This window comes from Gopherus flavomarginatus, chromosome 3 (assembly GCF_025201925.1).
Source record: "Gopherus flavomarginatus isolate rGopFla2 chromosome 3, rGopFla2.mat.asm, whole genome shotgun sequence".
Taxonomy (NCBI): Eukaryota; Metazoa; Chordata; order Testudines; family Testudinidae; genus Gopherus; species Gopherus flavomarginatus.
In genome coordinates, this window is record NC_066619.1 from 177,218,708 (window position 1) to 177,235,253 (window position 16,546).

At 40.5% G+C, this 16,546-nt stretch overlaps 1 protein-coding gene across 1 annotated transcript in view; it reads right to left on the reverse strand.

The window, feature by feature from the left end:
* Positions 1-16,546, reverse strand: part of MTTP (microsomal triglyceride transfer protein) — a 46,581-nt gene that overhangs the window by 26,726 nt on the left and 3,309 nt on the right. The window contains exons 3-7 of the mRNA XM_050945487.1: positions 7,320-7,507; positions 6,223-6,366; positions 3,295-3,402; positions 2,186-2,302; positions 515-654 (exon numbers count right to left, since the gene is read on the reverse strand). Coding sequence (XP_050801444.1) covers positions 515-654; positions 2,186-2,302; positions 3,295-3,402; positions 6,223-6,366; positions 7,320-7,507 — 697 coding nt within the window. The remainder of the gene's footprint in view (positions 1-514; positions 655-2,185; positions 2,303-3,294; positions 3,403-6,222; positions 6,367-7,319; positions 7,508-16,546) is intronic.

Genomic DNA, 16,546 nt, shown 5'->3' on the forward strand with positions numbered 1-16,546 from the left:
GACACTGAATTTTTTCAAAATGGTTTTGACCAGCTCCAACTATTATTATTTCATTATTTATTACTTGCAGCATGATCGTACATTTGCACCCCATTGAACTAGATACTCCACAAACATATAGGTTAGACAGAAATCCTTTCTGAAGAGTTTATGGTCTTAGGCCATGATCATGCAGACACTTTACTCACACAAGCAGTCTCATTTCAGTCAATGGCACTGCTTGCATGAATAAAATACATGTGTTTGCAGACATGAGCCCTAATTTAAGACAAGACACCACAAGTGTGCATAACAAACAATAGGAAATAGGGAGGGAGGGAGGGAGAACGATGACAGAAGTGACTGCAAAGTATAGTCACATACACTAAATATATACACTAGTCAGTGGTTTTCTATTTTTAATTATAAGGTTAAGTAAACATCTAAAATACATATAATTAATTATTCCTACCCAGCCATTATTAGTTGGATTTAAGAGTTAAACATTTTTAAAAAATCAAATTAGCCACCTTACTTGGAAACTATTTTGGCATTTGTTGCTTGCCGGAAATTCAAAGACAAAACATGATTCTCTTCTGCTCTCACGGATTTAATAAAGCTGTCTTCTAGGACATAAACTGTAGCAGACGTGACTTTTGTACTGACATCTAAAAGCTGAAAAATAATAACAAACAAGACAATAGGGCCAGATCCTACAGTCCAAACCCAAGGCAAACCTCTAACTGAACTAAGGCCTTGTTGAGGAATGTGGGACTGGGCCTATCCCCTGGTATAGGAAAGGGATCTAAGCCCAGGACTGGGAGCCAGCATCTCCAGAGTTCTCATTTCATTTCTGACAGGATCACCTTATCTGTGACCATGATCCAATCACTTCCCCATTATTTGTCTCAAATTTTTCATTGGCAAATTGCAATAATGCTTCCCTACCTCACAGAGGGTGGTGGGGAGAGAAAAAGAGGGCTAGGGAATTGAATATTGCTGAAAAGACACCCAATAATTTGTAGATCAAGGTTTTTTCTTTCTTTCTTTTTTTTTTTTAAAGGCAACCATCAGAAAAGAAGATTCTCAAGCAAATCAGTGGGGCAACCCCTAAGTTGTGAGTTGGTGTTGCAGGATCTGGCCCAACATGGTAGGCCTCCCATATCTAGAACATATTGTGGAAAGCAAACTAGCTATCTACTCTAATGACCTATTCAGAAACAACTTGAATTCTGTGTGGTAAGCTTGAAATACTAGGCACTCAATGCTTAGATCCGGCCGGACTGCCCTCGGTGCAAGAAGGAGCAGGGCAAAGATGTCTGTATACCACCTTTGCGCTTTATGGATCTCCTCAGCGGACAAGGACATGTTTGGCCTCTTGGGTTAGCTCGAGTATCCTTAGCATGGTTCTAATTTGCACTTGTTAGTAACAGCCTAAAAGGGGCATTTATGCTAGGCATGGATCACTAGGGCACAGCCACTTTGTGGCCACATCCATTATATACCATACCTCCTTTGTCATGCCAGGGGAACCAACTGTGCAGTTAGGCCAAATTTACTACCTCCCTATGCCACCAAAATGCCATATCAGGGGTTGGGATCTGGCCCTACATCTGCAGTATGTACTAAACACATATATAATAGCTGGGGAAGGGTTTACAATTATTACTAGCACTGCCAACATAGACAGAAGCATTACCCACATAGAAAGAAACATATATTAATTAAAACCACAAAGAAGACAGGACATCCTGGAAGTCTCCATAGACAGTACAAGTAAAATACATCCTGGATCAGATCACCAGCAAGTATACATATTATAATTCCATTGACTTCAGTTGAACGATGGCATTTTACGCTGGTTGAGGATCTACCCCCATGTTTTCGTTTGCTGGTAATGCACATAGTATTTGAGGATAAAGCATATACTAGGAAGTGTCCTACATGAAACATGCAGCTGTAGCAATCGCTCTACAATGCAAGGAAGGGAATAATGAGAGCAAGTAAAGAGGGTATAATAAGAATGTATTTTAAGGTAAAACAAATAATGTACATTAAAATGACTTCCATCAGTCACATATATCTACCACTGTGTATGGGCAAACATCAAATAAACTATCACTCAGAGCTGGCTATTTTAATTTTAGACATTTATCTGACATGCTGATTCTTGTATTTATTTTTTCAAAAATGAACCACATTGTACCTCATTATGGCTGGTAAATCCTGTCTTTTCTATTTCACAGGTTCCCAGGGCTTTAATTTTAGTCACTTGACTTTCTCGAGCATGGTAAGTAACATTGCATTTCCCAGAGACATCCACCTTGAAAAAGGAAAAGGAAAAATTATTTTCAGTGTCACTCATTTCTCATTTGTTGTCATGTTTTTGATATTTGTTTTTCCCCTCTCATACATGTACACCGTCTATGCTGGATGGCAGGCTTGTAGTGTTTGCAACTGGGTAGGCACCTGCAGGAGTCTTAACCACATGTCCAGGGACAATTACTTGAATCAATCTGGTGTGCTGTAGGGTGCACTCCAGAGATTATCTGTTTTCTTAACTCTTGGGTACTTGTGTGAGAGGTGATGTACTGTCTGAGGTTGATTTTCATTTTGGGTTCATTATTTTCTAGTTGTGGGGGTAAGAGAGGCTGTTGGTTTTATTTTTGTTTGTATGATTGTTTTTAATTTATGCAAAAAGTACTTTCTCTTGGATGGGCAGAGATTATTTTTTATTAGTGGCATGTGAAGCAAAGTAAACATTAATTAAACAAATGTTAAATTATAAACAGTTGACAATAGCATTGCATTTGCCTGTGCTGGAGTGAATTTTGGCAATACTCTGGCCTTGTCCATGATCAAAGTCTCATGAGTTTAGCTCAATGTATTATTTTAGACCGATGTACTTAAACCATTGCTAATCCTGCCTGAACACTCTTAATTCTATTTAAACCTCACTTAGGTTGATTTAGTTTAAGTTGATTCTTTAGTGAACTAAATTAAATTGAAACAAGGGACTTTTAAATCAAATCAAGTGTGCTCAGGCAGGGGTAGCTCTAGTTTCAGGTTTAAATTAATTTTTAAACCTTATACAGTTAAACGTCTGCAACTTTGAATATAGCCAAACACAATGTACCAAAGGCTCCCCCGATGAACTTTTCAATCACAAGCTGAAGTTTAAACTAAAAGGGCAAATTCTGTCCTGGCCTTTAAATACTTGTGAAGTCAATGGGAGCCACATACATGCATTCAGGACTTTATCAAATTGGATTCTATCAATCTGATTATCTCTATATTACTAATGTAGTACAGTACCTCCCTGGCAGCACCAGAGTGCAGCTGTATCTGAAATAGACTAGCCAGACCTCTCTTGAGATTTTGAATAACTGCAGGTTCATTTTTGTAGGAGTAGAAGTTTTTAACCTGTGGAAACAAAAACAAACAGTAAATCTATACATCTGATTCAATCAGAAAAACACCACGTGATCCCCTGCAAACCTCCCTCCAGTTTCCAGAGTTCAGCTCAGGAAACTGAGCTTATTGGACCTTATTCTGTAGTTCTTTATTAAGCAAAACCCCACTGACAGAAGGATCCAGCCCATAACTGAAGGGGGTGGTGATGTTTCAAGCCTCTGGCAAAAAGTAAGTAAGGCCTCACCTGAGAGGACTTCCTGTGTGTTAATAAGAGAGAATTTAGAAAGGAAATGGAAAACTAAATATAAGATCACAAGTGGTTCACTCTTACATGCATGTTGAAATAGGTCCCCTACAGCATTATTATCTCAAAGATGTGGACAAAACCATTACATGCCATAGTAATCCCTCCCTTCACACCCCATTCCCTCCCCACATACATCTAGTACCCATTGCACTTTAACCACAAGTTTACAATAAGTCAGAATGAACCATAACTAAATCAGAGTTGGAGAGACTTAAATGATGTGTCAAGCATGCGCCAACCTTTGAACCACAAGGGAAGACTGTCCCGTCTGAGCTTTTTGTCTAGTAACAAAAGACTTTGCACCTTCAATCTGCATTTAAGGAGCTTTTATACTGCCCTTCTTCCTAGAAACAGTAAATGTAATCAATATGTTATCAGTGGGTGTTGCCGCATTAGAGGGAACAGGCATGGAAGAGGAGATCTTGTCATTGTGACAGGATAGAGTAGAGTGACCAGATGTGCCGATTTTATAGGGACAGTCCTGATTTTTGAGTCTTTTTCTTATATAGGCACCTATTACCCTCCACCTCGTCCCGATTTTTCACATTTGTTGACTGGTCACCCTAGGATAGAGTAACATACTAGTTGGCAAGAAAAAGCTTTTATAGAAACTGCTATATGGAAAACTACATCTCAGCCTCTAGTACAAGAGCTGCATCTGCCAACATATTTGCAGTGTATTGGGAGCAGATGTTTTCAGGTTGTGTTACTCTGATACTTTAATCCTGGTTTAGAGATGCGTACAGTGGAGAGTCAGTGCCATTCTGTTCCTTTCTATGTTTTGTAAAACGGATGACAAGGCTAAGTTTGAAACTTAGTGAGCAGGCCTGATGGCATCTGCAATGGGGCAGGCCAAACTGACAGCTAGTGTATGTGCTCAGACCTGTTAACAGCAGTAGGTGAAGATCCTTGAGGGTTAGATTGTCACAACCCTTAGTCAACTTTGGAGAGGGCTGAAAAGGAGTGACCCCCTCCACTCCACATTCCCCTAACTCCACACACTTCCTGCTCAGCACAACACAGGTTTGTCACTGGCTTCAGTTGGGAGAGCAGCGGCTGCTCCACTGATAGACTCTCTGTGAGCCAGTGGGTAGCAAGGGAATAGAGAGGAAGTGGGAGTAATCTTGGCTCCACCCTCCTCATTCATCGGTCAAAGTAGCTGGCTGGACACAGTGAGGAAACTAAGCTGCTCCATGAAAGAGGGTGAAGTAAATTATTGCTTCCCCCGAGTAAATGGGAGCTCTCTCTGAGTCACCACGGGTTCTCTGAGCTGTTCCTGTGGCACTATAGCTATGTGCTGCCCTTTACTTGGGACAGGTTGTAAAATGACAATTCAGCCCCTTGCCAGTGGGAAAGGAATTTTTTTTTTCCTGATTCTTGATGAAAATTTCACAGTACAGACACAACACGGAAGATTTCAGATGGTCAATCTCAGGATATTTTATCTAATTATTTTGTAACCAGTGGAGGCTCTACATGATGATCTGACACAAGTGCTGTGTTGGATGGTGATCTCGGATAAAGTTTTCATAAATACATACGTGACTTACAGCCTACGCCTCGTTTTCAAAAGGGAATTAGGCAGTCAGGAGCCTACATCTCACTGAAATCATTGATTCAGGGTTTTGGATATCATGCCTAATTAACTTATCTGACTACAGTAATTTGCACTAACACTGCTGTAGACAGTAGGGATATACTCAAATACTTACCTGAGTGATTAACATTGCTCCAGACTAGACTCAGTATTGTCTGCCTTCATGGTAAATAATATCTCCTCTTCTCCCTCTGCCTCTTGGGTGAAATCCTGGCCCCAGTGAAATCAGTGACACAACGCCCATTGATTGCAACAGAACCAGGATTTGACCTCTTATCATTGGGTGATATCTTTCAGTTTTGCAGCTTCAGTTACTGCCTGTATACCGATAACTCTCCAATCTACCTCCTCATCTCTGTTCCTCTGGGATGCTGTGGCCTGCTCTCTCTGCTGTGCCATGCCCAGCAACTCTGTGGGCTGGAGGGGGTGCAGCCATGGCTTTGCTTTTTCCATGGCTTATGCCCTTTGCATAGCTGTGTTCCTCCAGATGTGCACAGAGAAAGCAGGGATTAGTTTTGGCTGGCCCCTATCCAAGGTATTAAGAGCTGGTGTAAAGAGCTGCACAGGAAGCTATCTGCAATGCAAAAAAGCCAGTTTTATTGGTCCTACCTAGAAACTATGCTACATATTCTTGAATGAAATCTCCTGGCACCTTCCCCTGAGCAATTTACATATATACAGACATAGAGCACTCTCATAACACAAGAATCCAGGTTCCTTATGTCTTCCCCACAATGCATCCAAATAAGGGCAAGTCACAATCTAGCCCAAAATGAATGTATTTTATGTACAAAAGTAAGACAGGATGGTGTATTAATAACTCTAAAGAGACAACAAATTACTAAATCTTTTCATGCCAACAAGAAATTGCTTGTTCAGGGCTTCCGCAAGGAATGTGCATGAACTTTAAAAGGCAGGGACTTACCTTTCCACGGGTCCATTGGAGAACTACAGGCCTTTGTAAAGCTGACAGATATTCCTTTCCAAGTATATTTTCTGAGTGTTTCCCTTTAAAGATGTTTTTTGCTGCTGGACGTTCATTCACATTTTCAATCTTAACATCTTTTATCTAGAAAAGTAAAAGCAAAAAACACCAACAACATAGGGAGCAATCATAGGGAGGAAGGCACCTAACTGAAATGGCTAGATTTTCAAAAGTACCTAGCAAATCTCATTGTTCTCAACAAGAGCTGCTGGATGCTGAGCATGTCTGACAATCTGGCCAGCTCATGTTGGTACCTAAATGGAAGCTGTTGGGTGAGGAGCTGTTATGTTATGTTTTGGTACCACATAGTGATTTTATATTCTGTAGGCAGCTACTGAACTTACAAAACTAATTTTAGTTGGTGAGACTTAGATAGGATGGCATGGTGATATGCTCATCTTCTAAAAAAGAAGTGTACCCCAACAGGAAACATTTCTTCAAGATCTGTCTGCCTATACTGTCAATGAAACAGAACCTACTAGAATATCTGTGACTCCTAATAATGTTTACAACAGGGTCATACATAATGACTGTTTGATAAGGCAGTTAAGTTAGATTTTTTTTGTATAGACAGATCTTGGAAAACTTTATTTTTAGTTTGGATGGAGATTTGTTTAGCATCTGAGCATCGCTCTGACAAAGTATAATCACTCCAGTAAACAAAACATTACGTGCTGCCAAAATATTACATATGTTACATAGACATAATGGAGGACTTGTCATAGAGTCAAAACTTCAGATGGAAAGGACCCATTAGATGATCTTGTCCTCACATGGATGTCTCCTATAGCAACAGGAGGAGCTCAGAACCTTGTAGTGCCTGGGCTTTTCCTCAGATATCTTGTTTCAACAGGTAACAGATTTCTGGCTTGTAGATGTGTAACAATCTCTTTTGTTTGAGTAATTCATCCCAATTTTGATAAACACTCTAATTTATTGTACTTGTCACAAAGCAGCACACAGTGGGAACAGACGACTGAAAAAGGTGTGGTCTTTAAGTAATTTGTCTGCTTTCATATGCTTTTGAAGACTCCTACCATAATTTGGATCAATTGGTCATCATCATTGTTGGGGTTTCTCCATACTAGGTTGACATCCACACCGGATGAAATCCGGTAGCCCGCGCTATCCTCTGGTAATCCTTTAACCCTGTCGATAAACACTTCTGTTGAATAGGTGAATTTGTATAGCCTGTCATTATTTATTCTTGGTCCTGTAGTATGTCCTGGGTGGAGAAAGGCAAAAAATGCACATGGCATCATTTTAGCAATCTTCTCTCTCAAACGCGTAGAATCAGCTTTAGAAGAACTAAAGACATTTTCTCTAACAAAGGATTCAGTGTCTGAACCTGCAACCTTTACTGAGTTACATTAACTCTCAAAAGCAGTCCCATTAAAGTCAGACAATGTCCATAAAAAACCTTTGTAACTTTACACAGAGATGATAGACGGTTTAGCTTAAGTTCCAATTCTTCCCTTTGGATAGGTTTTTTAAAAAATGAATTCAGAGTGAGCTCAGAATATAAAGAATTTCCTATCACTAGAAAGCAATTTGTTTGGCAACCTGAGAAGTGCTGAGTGCCTTGATCTCCCATGGGAGTTAATGGAAGTTGAAGGCACTCAGCCTATATTAGGAATCACTCCTCATCTTTCAGGACCTTGCCTGTAGTCACTGCATTGAGACTCCATCCAAGGGATGACACAAATAAAAGTAATGAAGATCAGTAGAAAACAGTGGGGTTGTTTTTTGCACTCAGAGCAGTAAACCCATTTTCTTCAAATAAAATACATGTCTCTGGGAGTTATCATTTGATTTTGTTACATTTAGACCACACAATGTATTTTAAAAGACACATCCCCGCCCCCCAATAAATAAAATAAAATCACAGACCCAGCTTTCAAATTAGGCGTCTAATTTAGGGCACTCCCTGCCATAGGTGTCCTCCTATTGATACTTCCAGCGCTTCTGCACCAGCAAAAATGGCACATATTGTTCCCCAGCGGTTCAGCTCTGCTACTGCTAATGTAGGCCGAAGCTGGAGTGTGTAGACAAGGCTCAAGGGTTTTTTCCACCATCTCAGCTAACTTGCCCGGAGTGCCCAATGCCCTATCCCCTCCTCCCATCCCCCTTCTCCTCTGCACAGCTACAGCAGGGGAACACATCATATCCCAGTTCCACTGTCAGGGATCCCTCCACAGCCTCAGAAGTGGGAGCTAGATTTGCCTCTACAGGCCTGATATGAGAGTCACACTGCAGAGGTTTCACTCACTTTAATTGCAGCACATGGAACCATTACCCCATTTGATCCATAAAGTGTCTTGAGTAAAAGTGTTTGTTTTTAAAAGGATGCTATCAATTGGAATTTTTTAACTCACCTTTTTAAAAAAAATAGTTTCCGGTAGCACATCCTTTAAATGGTATGCCGTGAAATAAATGTATAAAATTCCCTTTAAATAAATGTTTACAAGGGTTTTTCTCCTCTCTTGTTGATAGTTATAAAGGTCACTTCTGTGCAAGGGAGTATTGACCAATTCTCTTGTCATATAGAAGCTGGGGCTGGAGATGGGATGTGAAACTGACTGACTACATACAAAGTGCTGCCAACAGGGCGCTGGAACAATTTGTATTGTGGGGGTGCTGAGAACACTGAACCAAACTGTAAATCCTGGATATAATAGAAACCACTTTAAGCCAGGAGGTGGGCCAGCACCCCCAGTTTCAGCACCTCTGGCTGCCAAAGGCATAAAGTAAACTAACTGGACAAAAATGAGATCTCTCCTCCCCCTTGCCCTCCAAATTACTTTCCATTATAATGATTTGACATTCTATTTGTAACTAAAGCGCTGAGTCCTACTAGGCTCCAATCCTACACTAATGGGAGGCTTGCCATGGACTTCAGTGGGTGCAAGATCAGACCCTTAAACTGAAGTAACTGCATTCAAACCTCTGCAACAGAGTTAAACTGGAAAAGGTAGTATTGTTTTCTACAGGATGGATGAATAAGTCTCTTGGCAAACACAGAAAAGGAAAATCCCCCACATCACCTCAGGCAGATTCTCAAACCAACTGGAACTCAGTGTGTTTGTCATAAACAGATAGTGAAGGGTTAATGTCTCTTTTACCTGTAAAGGGTTAAGAAGCTCAGTAAACCTGGCTGACACCTGACCAGAGGACCAATCGGGGGACAAGATACTTTCAAATCTCTGTGGAGGGAAGTCTTTGTTTGTGCTGTTTGTTTTGTTGGTTGTTCGCTCTTGGGGCTAAGAGGGGCCAGACGTGCAACCAGGTCTTTCTCCAATCTTTCTGAAACAGTCTCTCATGTTCAAAATATTAAGTACTAGCTAGAAAAGGTGGATTAGTCTTATGTTTGTTTTCTTAACTTGTGAATGTGTATTTTGCTGGAAGAATTTTTACCTCTGTTTGCTGTAACTTGTATCTCAGGCTAGGGTGGGAGGGAGTCCCTCTAGTCTATATAAGCTGAAGACCCTGTAAACATTTTCCATCCTGGTTTTACAGAGATAATTTTTACTTTTTCTTTCTTTAATTAAAAGCTCTCTTTTTTTAAGAACCTGATTGATTTTTTCCCTTGTTTTAAGACCCAAGGGGATTGGGTCTAAACTCACCAGGGGATTCGTGGGGGGAAGGTTAATTCCTCTCTGTTTTAAGATCCAAGGAGTTTGGATTAGTGTAGCCTCTCAGGGTAACCCAGGGAGGGGAAAGTCTAGGAGGGGGAATGGTTTATTTCTCCTTGTTTTAAGACCCAAGGGGTTTGGTCCTGGGTCCCCCAGGGAAGGTTTTGGGGGACAAGGAGTGTACCAGACACTAGAATTTCTGGTTGGTGGCAGCGCTGTCAGATCTAAGCTAGGAATTAAGCTTAGAAGGGTACATGCAGGTCCCCACTTTTTGGACGCTAAAGTTCAAAGTGGGAAAAATACCTTGACAGTATTCTATGTTCCTGTCAGAGAATTGACAGTACTAGGGTTTCCCAATTTGTATAGTATCTTGCACCATTTGATATGACTTGGCTAAATAAAAGTTTCAATACATCTAATCAAGAAAAAATGCAAAGTTTGTGTTTGTTCAAATGGAAGGTAAACGTTTAAATTCTTCCTTTGATTAGATACATGTTGGAGATCCACCATGACAGGATGGATTTCTTTAAAAAATCAAGTGTTCATAAGTTTAAAAAAAAACACTCTCATTTTTTGGTCAAATGTTTTCAGATGTGATAGTCAATAGCAGGTTAAGGTACAGTCAAAGGGAAACAAAACGTACTTCTCTAAGGGAGGCTGTACCCCCAAAGAGCCAGATCTTCAGCCACTGTAAATTGGCTTAGCACCATAGAAGTTCAATAGAACAACGCTGATTTGCACCAGCTGAGGATCTGGCCCTGAGATTTTGCAGGCCCTGATATTGATAACTACTACCCTAGAGCTGAAAGTTGGGGCTGTTATCTTGTTTTCTTGCTACAGTAATGATGCTGGGAAGCACTTGTGGGCAAGAGGGTTTTCTTGAGCTTTAAAAATCAAGGGCCTGCTCCTGTAATGGTCCTGTAATGGTCTGCGAGTGCTTCCTGTGAAGTGCTGAGCACCCTCTGCTCCTATCAACTTCAGTGGCAGGTGCTCAGCACTTCATAAAAGCTACTCAACATTATCAGACCCCAATTCCTGGAAATAAATCTTTGCTGAAGTCCCATGGCTTGTTTTACGTGTACTGTAACTTAGTACCAATTACACTGTTGAGTATTTAATATTTATTGCGATTGGGGTAGTGCACTGTGATAGGTACTTTCTAACCACAGAAGATGATGCTGTCCTTATCCCCGAGAGCATTCAACCTAAAAAGGCAAAGGCAAATGAAGGGTGGGGGAAAGGACATGTGAGTAAAATGATCAGGGCGACGATAGACAGGTCTTGTTAGTTACAGCATAGGATTGTTTGTTCTCTTTTTACATTTTTCTTAAATTTAAGCTCCCTACATTCCCCTTTTCTCACCCTTCTTCCACAATTCAGCCCATGTATATTTTTCTACAGTAGTTCTCATTTAATATTCCCTTTGTGATCCCCTCCCCACACAGAGAAGTTCACACATGCAGGAAACAGATATGCAAATGAATTCACCGGCTAGTTTCTCGTGGTAGTCATGGAAGCAATGAGTGTCTGGGAGGTACGGAAATGTGGGGAGGATAGTGGCTTTATGCACCAGCTCAGCAAGGGCATTCTATGCATAGGAGGCAGGATGGAAGAAAGTACAGACTGGTATTGGAGAAGCAGACACACGGGTCACAAGGCTGAAGAGGGTTTGTTGTGGGAAGATGTGATAAGAGACTAGGGAGGGCAAGTACGGAAGGGGGCAATCATGAATTTAGCAGTAGAAAAGGGGAAGTCAGTGTCGATTAAAGAGGCAGTAGGGTAACGTGGCTAGATTAACAGGCAAAGAAGATATTAGCAGCTATGTTTTATGTGGACTGGGTGATGTTATGCACAAAACCAATACCCAAGATAGCTTTACAAAATACACATACTATTTCCATCATAGGAAAAATAGCAGTACTGTTTATGTAAATAATTAAATCATGATAGTGTATAATATAGAAAGTTGCACTGCATTTCTGTTCCTAGCCAATAGAAACCTCTCCCAAAAATCAGAGACTTAGTGTTATGCTGCCTTTCGGAGATCTGTACTGTCAGTCCTAAATAATGTTGTGATGTTTATTCCTTTGATCCTGTTTCCATTGCAGTCAATAGCAAAACCCTCACTGGCTTAAAGGGGACCAGGTCTGGACCCAGAGACAGCATTCTGCTATACTGTGTTGGGGTCAGAAATGCCTGCATGGACTATGTCGCTTTCAAGGTGGAGTGCATAACACATAGTTTGACTAGTTATGTTAAGTGTCTGTCATTAAGGGTAACATGCCAATTCTATAATTAAATTATGATAGTGTATTATACAGAAGGTTACACTGCATGAGCAGAGACAGCTGTCAAATCCTGTGCCTTTTAATACATTTGGCATGCACAACATGTGCATCTCTAACCACTAACTGGCTCTATGACCATAAATTACATTGGCCAGTTCTTATGATATTGGATACCTTTAAAAAAACGAAAGCCATGTATTTATTTGAAAACATTTTATAATGTAACCAAAGCTAGAAAAGCATCATGTGCAATTATCCGACTGACTTGAACATAAAGAATTCTCTGTAAGTATTTTAAAAAGGCAGCACAGTCTGGTGGACTGAGTGCCAAGAACTGAATTCTAATCCCAGCTCTGCCATTGATGCACCCTCTGGCCCTGGACGAATCTCTTAACCTCTTTGAGTTTCAGCTTCCCCATCTGTGCAATGGACATAATGATTTCTCACAGGGCTGTTTTGAGAATTACTGAATGAGTTAATGTTCGTACAGCACTTGGGAGATGTAAAGTGCTAAGGATTTTTATTCCATATTATTTTACATCACGGAGTAGCTTGGCTAAAATAACATTATCTCAGAAGCTGAGAATAGCAAATACTAGAGGTACAGCATAAGATCGTTTTGGCAGCATGGTGAAATTCACCTAGTGGTAGAGGGATTGTATGATGAGCCCTGTGAGCAGAGAAAATGCACAGGGAGCCTCTGCACCCATTGCAAACTGAGGAGGTGGTTCCACATATGCTGGTGTGGAAGAGAGCAATGGGACCCAAGTGGCAGTGAGCTGGAGGAGTAGCCACTTGGTCTGTGCTTACACAGATCCAATGACCTGGATTCTCTACATGAGGGACAAGAAGAGGCAGTAACAACTAACCTGTCCCACAGGCTGCCTACTGCCTGGCCTAATATCAGAGGGTTGGTTAATTATGGATGCAGGGTACCTGCATAAAACTATATTAATTACTGTTTATCTGAGTTTTAAGAATGTGGCCCTTGAAGTACAGACTCAGAACAGAATGCTCTTACATCATTTTTACCCAAAATGTTGATTGGTTTGGCCTAAAAGTCTTGTACATTTACTCCATCATTTACAAACAGTGGCAGAATATCCCCACATAGGCATTGTGCAGGGACAACTTCTACTATTCCATAGGCTGGTGACACGGAAGTGTACAGAGGGGCTGCAGGGAAGTACTGTGTGTGGATTTTGTACCCCTGACTCTTGTGCAGGAAACCTGCATAAAGCCACTTTATGTGGGCATCCAGAATTTCACCCTGAGAGCAGATCCAGATCCAGCTCCAACTCCCATTCAAGTTAATGGGAGTCTTTTTATTGATTTTAATGGGAGCTGGAACAAGCACGTAGGGCTCAGTTATGCAGAGCTGAGTGCTCTGGCTCTGATCCATCAAAGCTCTTAAACAAGTGCTTAACTTTAAGCATGTGAGTAGTGCCCTTGAAGTCAAAATAGCATTAGCCCCATTTAACAATTAGGAAGCAGAGAGGTGAAGTGACTTGCCCTGGGTCACTTGTAATGCCAAGACTAGAAGCCAGGTCTTCTGACTTCTAGGCCAGTGCCAGATGCACTTGACCACTTGGCTTTTTCTATAAACTAGGGTGAAACTAACATTACAAGTGTGTGTGCTGCGTATTTATTTTCATTTAGTAAATCCATTTAAAAATTCTGCTCCTTGAGAACCCATTTAGCATAAGATCTTCCTTTCGTATGTAAAAAATATACCATTGTACATTCACCACTGCTAGCTACCACCAAAAGATTAATCAAACACAGCATAGACTTACCTTTAACTGAGGCAGAGTATGTGGAAAAGATGCAGAGGAAAAGCACAGTAAGAAGAATCATGTTTGTCTCGTCTGAGCTCTTGACTACAGCATTAAACATTAAAGCTACCAAGAAGTGAACTCTTCAGATTGGAGTGAAGTTTGCAAAGAGAGCCTCTGAATCTGCAACCGTGTTTATCTAGATGTAGTAAAGGTCAGATTCCAAATTCCACACTCAGGTACTAAGTTCATTGATGGTCTTCCAGTTAATCATTAACAACTGAGGTTATTGGGGCTTTTACCTATTTTATTGTTCATCTCAGTTTTCATTTTTTAATACTAATCAGATTCAGCCTGTACAAGCTCCTCTTCCCCAAGTCTGCACAGTCAATGCTCTATTTTGGAGGGAGTGAGTGGAATGAGCCTGACAGATGGCCATTGCCTCCCTTAAACCACCAGGCTTAAACCAAGATAATGGTGGCCTTATGCTGCTTCCACATCTGTGGCGTGAAACACTCCCCAACCCCAATGCAAGGGTGGGAAGACCGAGGCAGAGAGAGGCTTATGTGGAGACCACAGCAACACATATCCTTAAGGAATGTGGGGCCAGAGAGTAGGACTGGTTCTCCTTACAAGAGCCCTAATGTTCAATGGATTTCCCAAGATCTCGGTACACCAGTGGCTTTGGAGGTTCAAGCCCACTTCACATTCTACAAGAGGACAGCCGCTCACCTCAGCTTAGAAGATAGGTGGAAATTGATTTTCAGTTTATAATGTTTCCTAGCACCTACATGGGCTTTTCCCTTGAAGGAAATAATAACCTTTTATTTTGATGTTTAGGGTCAAATTCTGCTTTTAGTTACACCTGAGCAAATCCAGTGCAGTCAACAATATTTTATGTATTAACTGAAGGCAGAAATTGTTTTAGAGTACAAATTTGAAATAGGTTTGAATGGCGCTTTCTTTGCAAGTCTGGTGCAAGGCTGCCAGCTGGTTACATATTTTGTGGTAATTTTAATTTATTATACCTTCTATGTGATATACTCTCACATTACAAGAGTTGCATAATATATGTATGCCTATTTCTGGATTGCAGCTGATACTCCCGCTGTGTTCTCTATTGCTTGGAAGCATAGAACTTTGCAAACTGATGTACTCTTTGAAAACTGAATAATCTGTCACCTTGCACAGGTAATTTTATGGTTGGTGAGAGCATGGAGATGTAGATTCTGGGCTGGAAATGTTGAGATATGGAATTTTGTCTCCAAAGGAGAATTATGTCTGTTTTTGTGGAAATGCCTTATCAGCATTTTGCATCATTTTACATCTTTGGAATTTAATCCGGAAAAATATTTCATACATCTTGTCCATCCTTAAAATAAAGTCAAGAAGAGTGTCTTTTAAACACTTTAAAACATTAGGAGCCAAATTCTCAGCTGGTGTAAATCAGTTTATATCTTGTGAAGTCAATAGAGCTATGGCAATTTACACAAGCCAAGGAGAGAGAGAGAGAGTGTGTGTGTGTGGCCTCAGAAACAGAGGGCTTAATTGTAATCTCAATTATACTGGGTACAAATCAAGAGTAAATCCACTGAAGTCAAGGGAATTTACATCAGAACTGACTTTTAGGGGTGAATTCTGCACCCACTGAAATCAGTGGAAGTATTTACAATTGAAGTCAGTGGGTGCAGGACTGGCCACTTAATGTGCACCTCAGTTAAGCCCTGCTGGCATGTGTTTCAGGGTTAAAGTACTACCGCTGTCACCTATATTCCAGAGTCCAGACAATAAACTTATCATTATTACCTAATAAAACTAATTACACTCCTTTTGCTCATTTGAGTTCAATAAAATAGTCTTGCTGTTCTTCACAAAAGATGGAGTGAAATTTTAATTTTTCCCTAATCAATCCCAATCAAAATTTTAAAAGAAAGCAGTTGTTCTAAAACCTTGTCTGCATTAGGTAAGTTACTTATTGGTCATCATAATGAACTAGTTTGACTGAACATGTAGTTGCTAGGGTAGCCAAGAACAAACCACACTGATTTAGCTATACACCTTGATGGCAAAGGGTGCTACAATGGGTAATTTTATATGCTTCAGAGGAGTGGAAGTAGGAGGTTGTCAACCAGAATCCAGGGCAGGCAGCTCTGGGGAAATATGGCTACTCACTCTGTATGGTTTGTACTTTTCTGTTTTTTTGTTCTCAGTGTGAGATAACCTAGAAGAACCTCTGCAATCAAACCTTACTAAGAGACTGATTTCTGTGTATAAACCTGAGCCTCCAATTAATTTTGTTTCTCTCTCATTATTCTGCAACTTGCCCTGCATCACCTTCCCTATAGATGTTCTTATTATTAAATAATATCATTAGGCTGCTGATTTTTAGCTGCTCCTGTGCTTGTTTAGTTTGCCTCTTACATTTTTGTTTCATTTGTTTTTTGATTTTTTTGATACTTTTTGTATTCAGTGTACTTTTGTTCACACAAACTCACTTTTTAAATGAACATCTTCAAGGTTCACATTGGACTCTATCAGAATACTTAGTCTAGCACTATTTTTGAGCTAT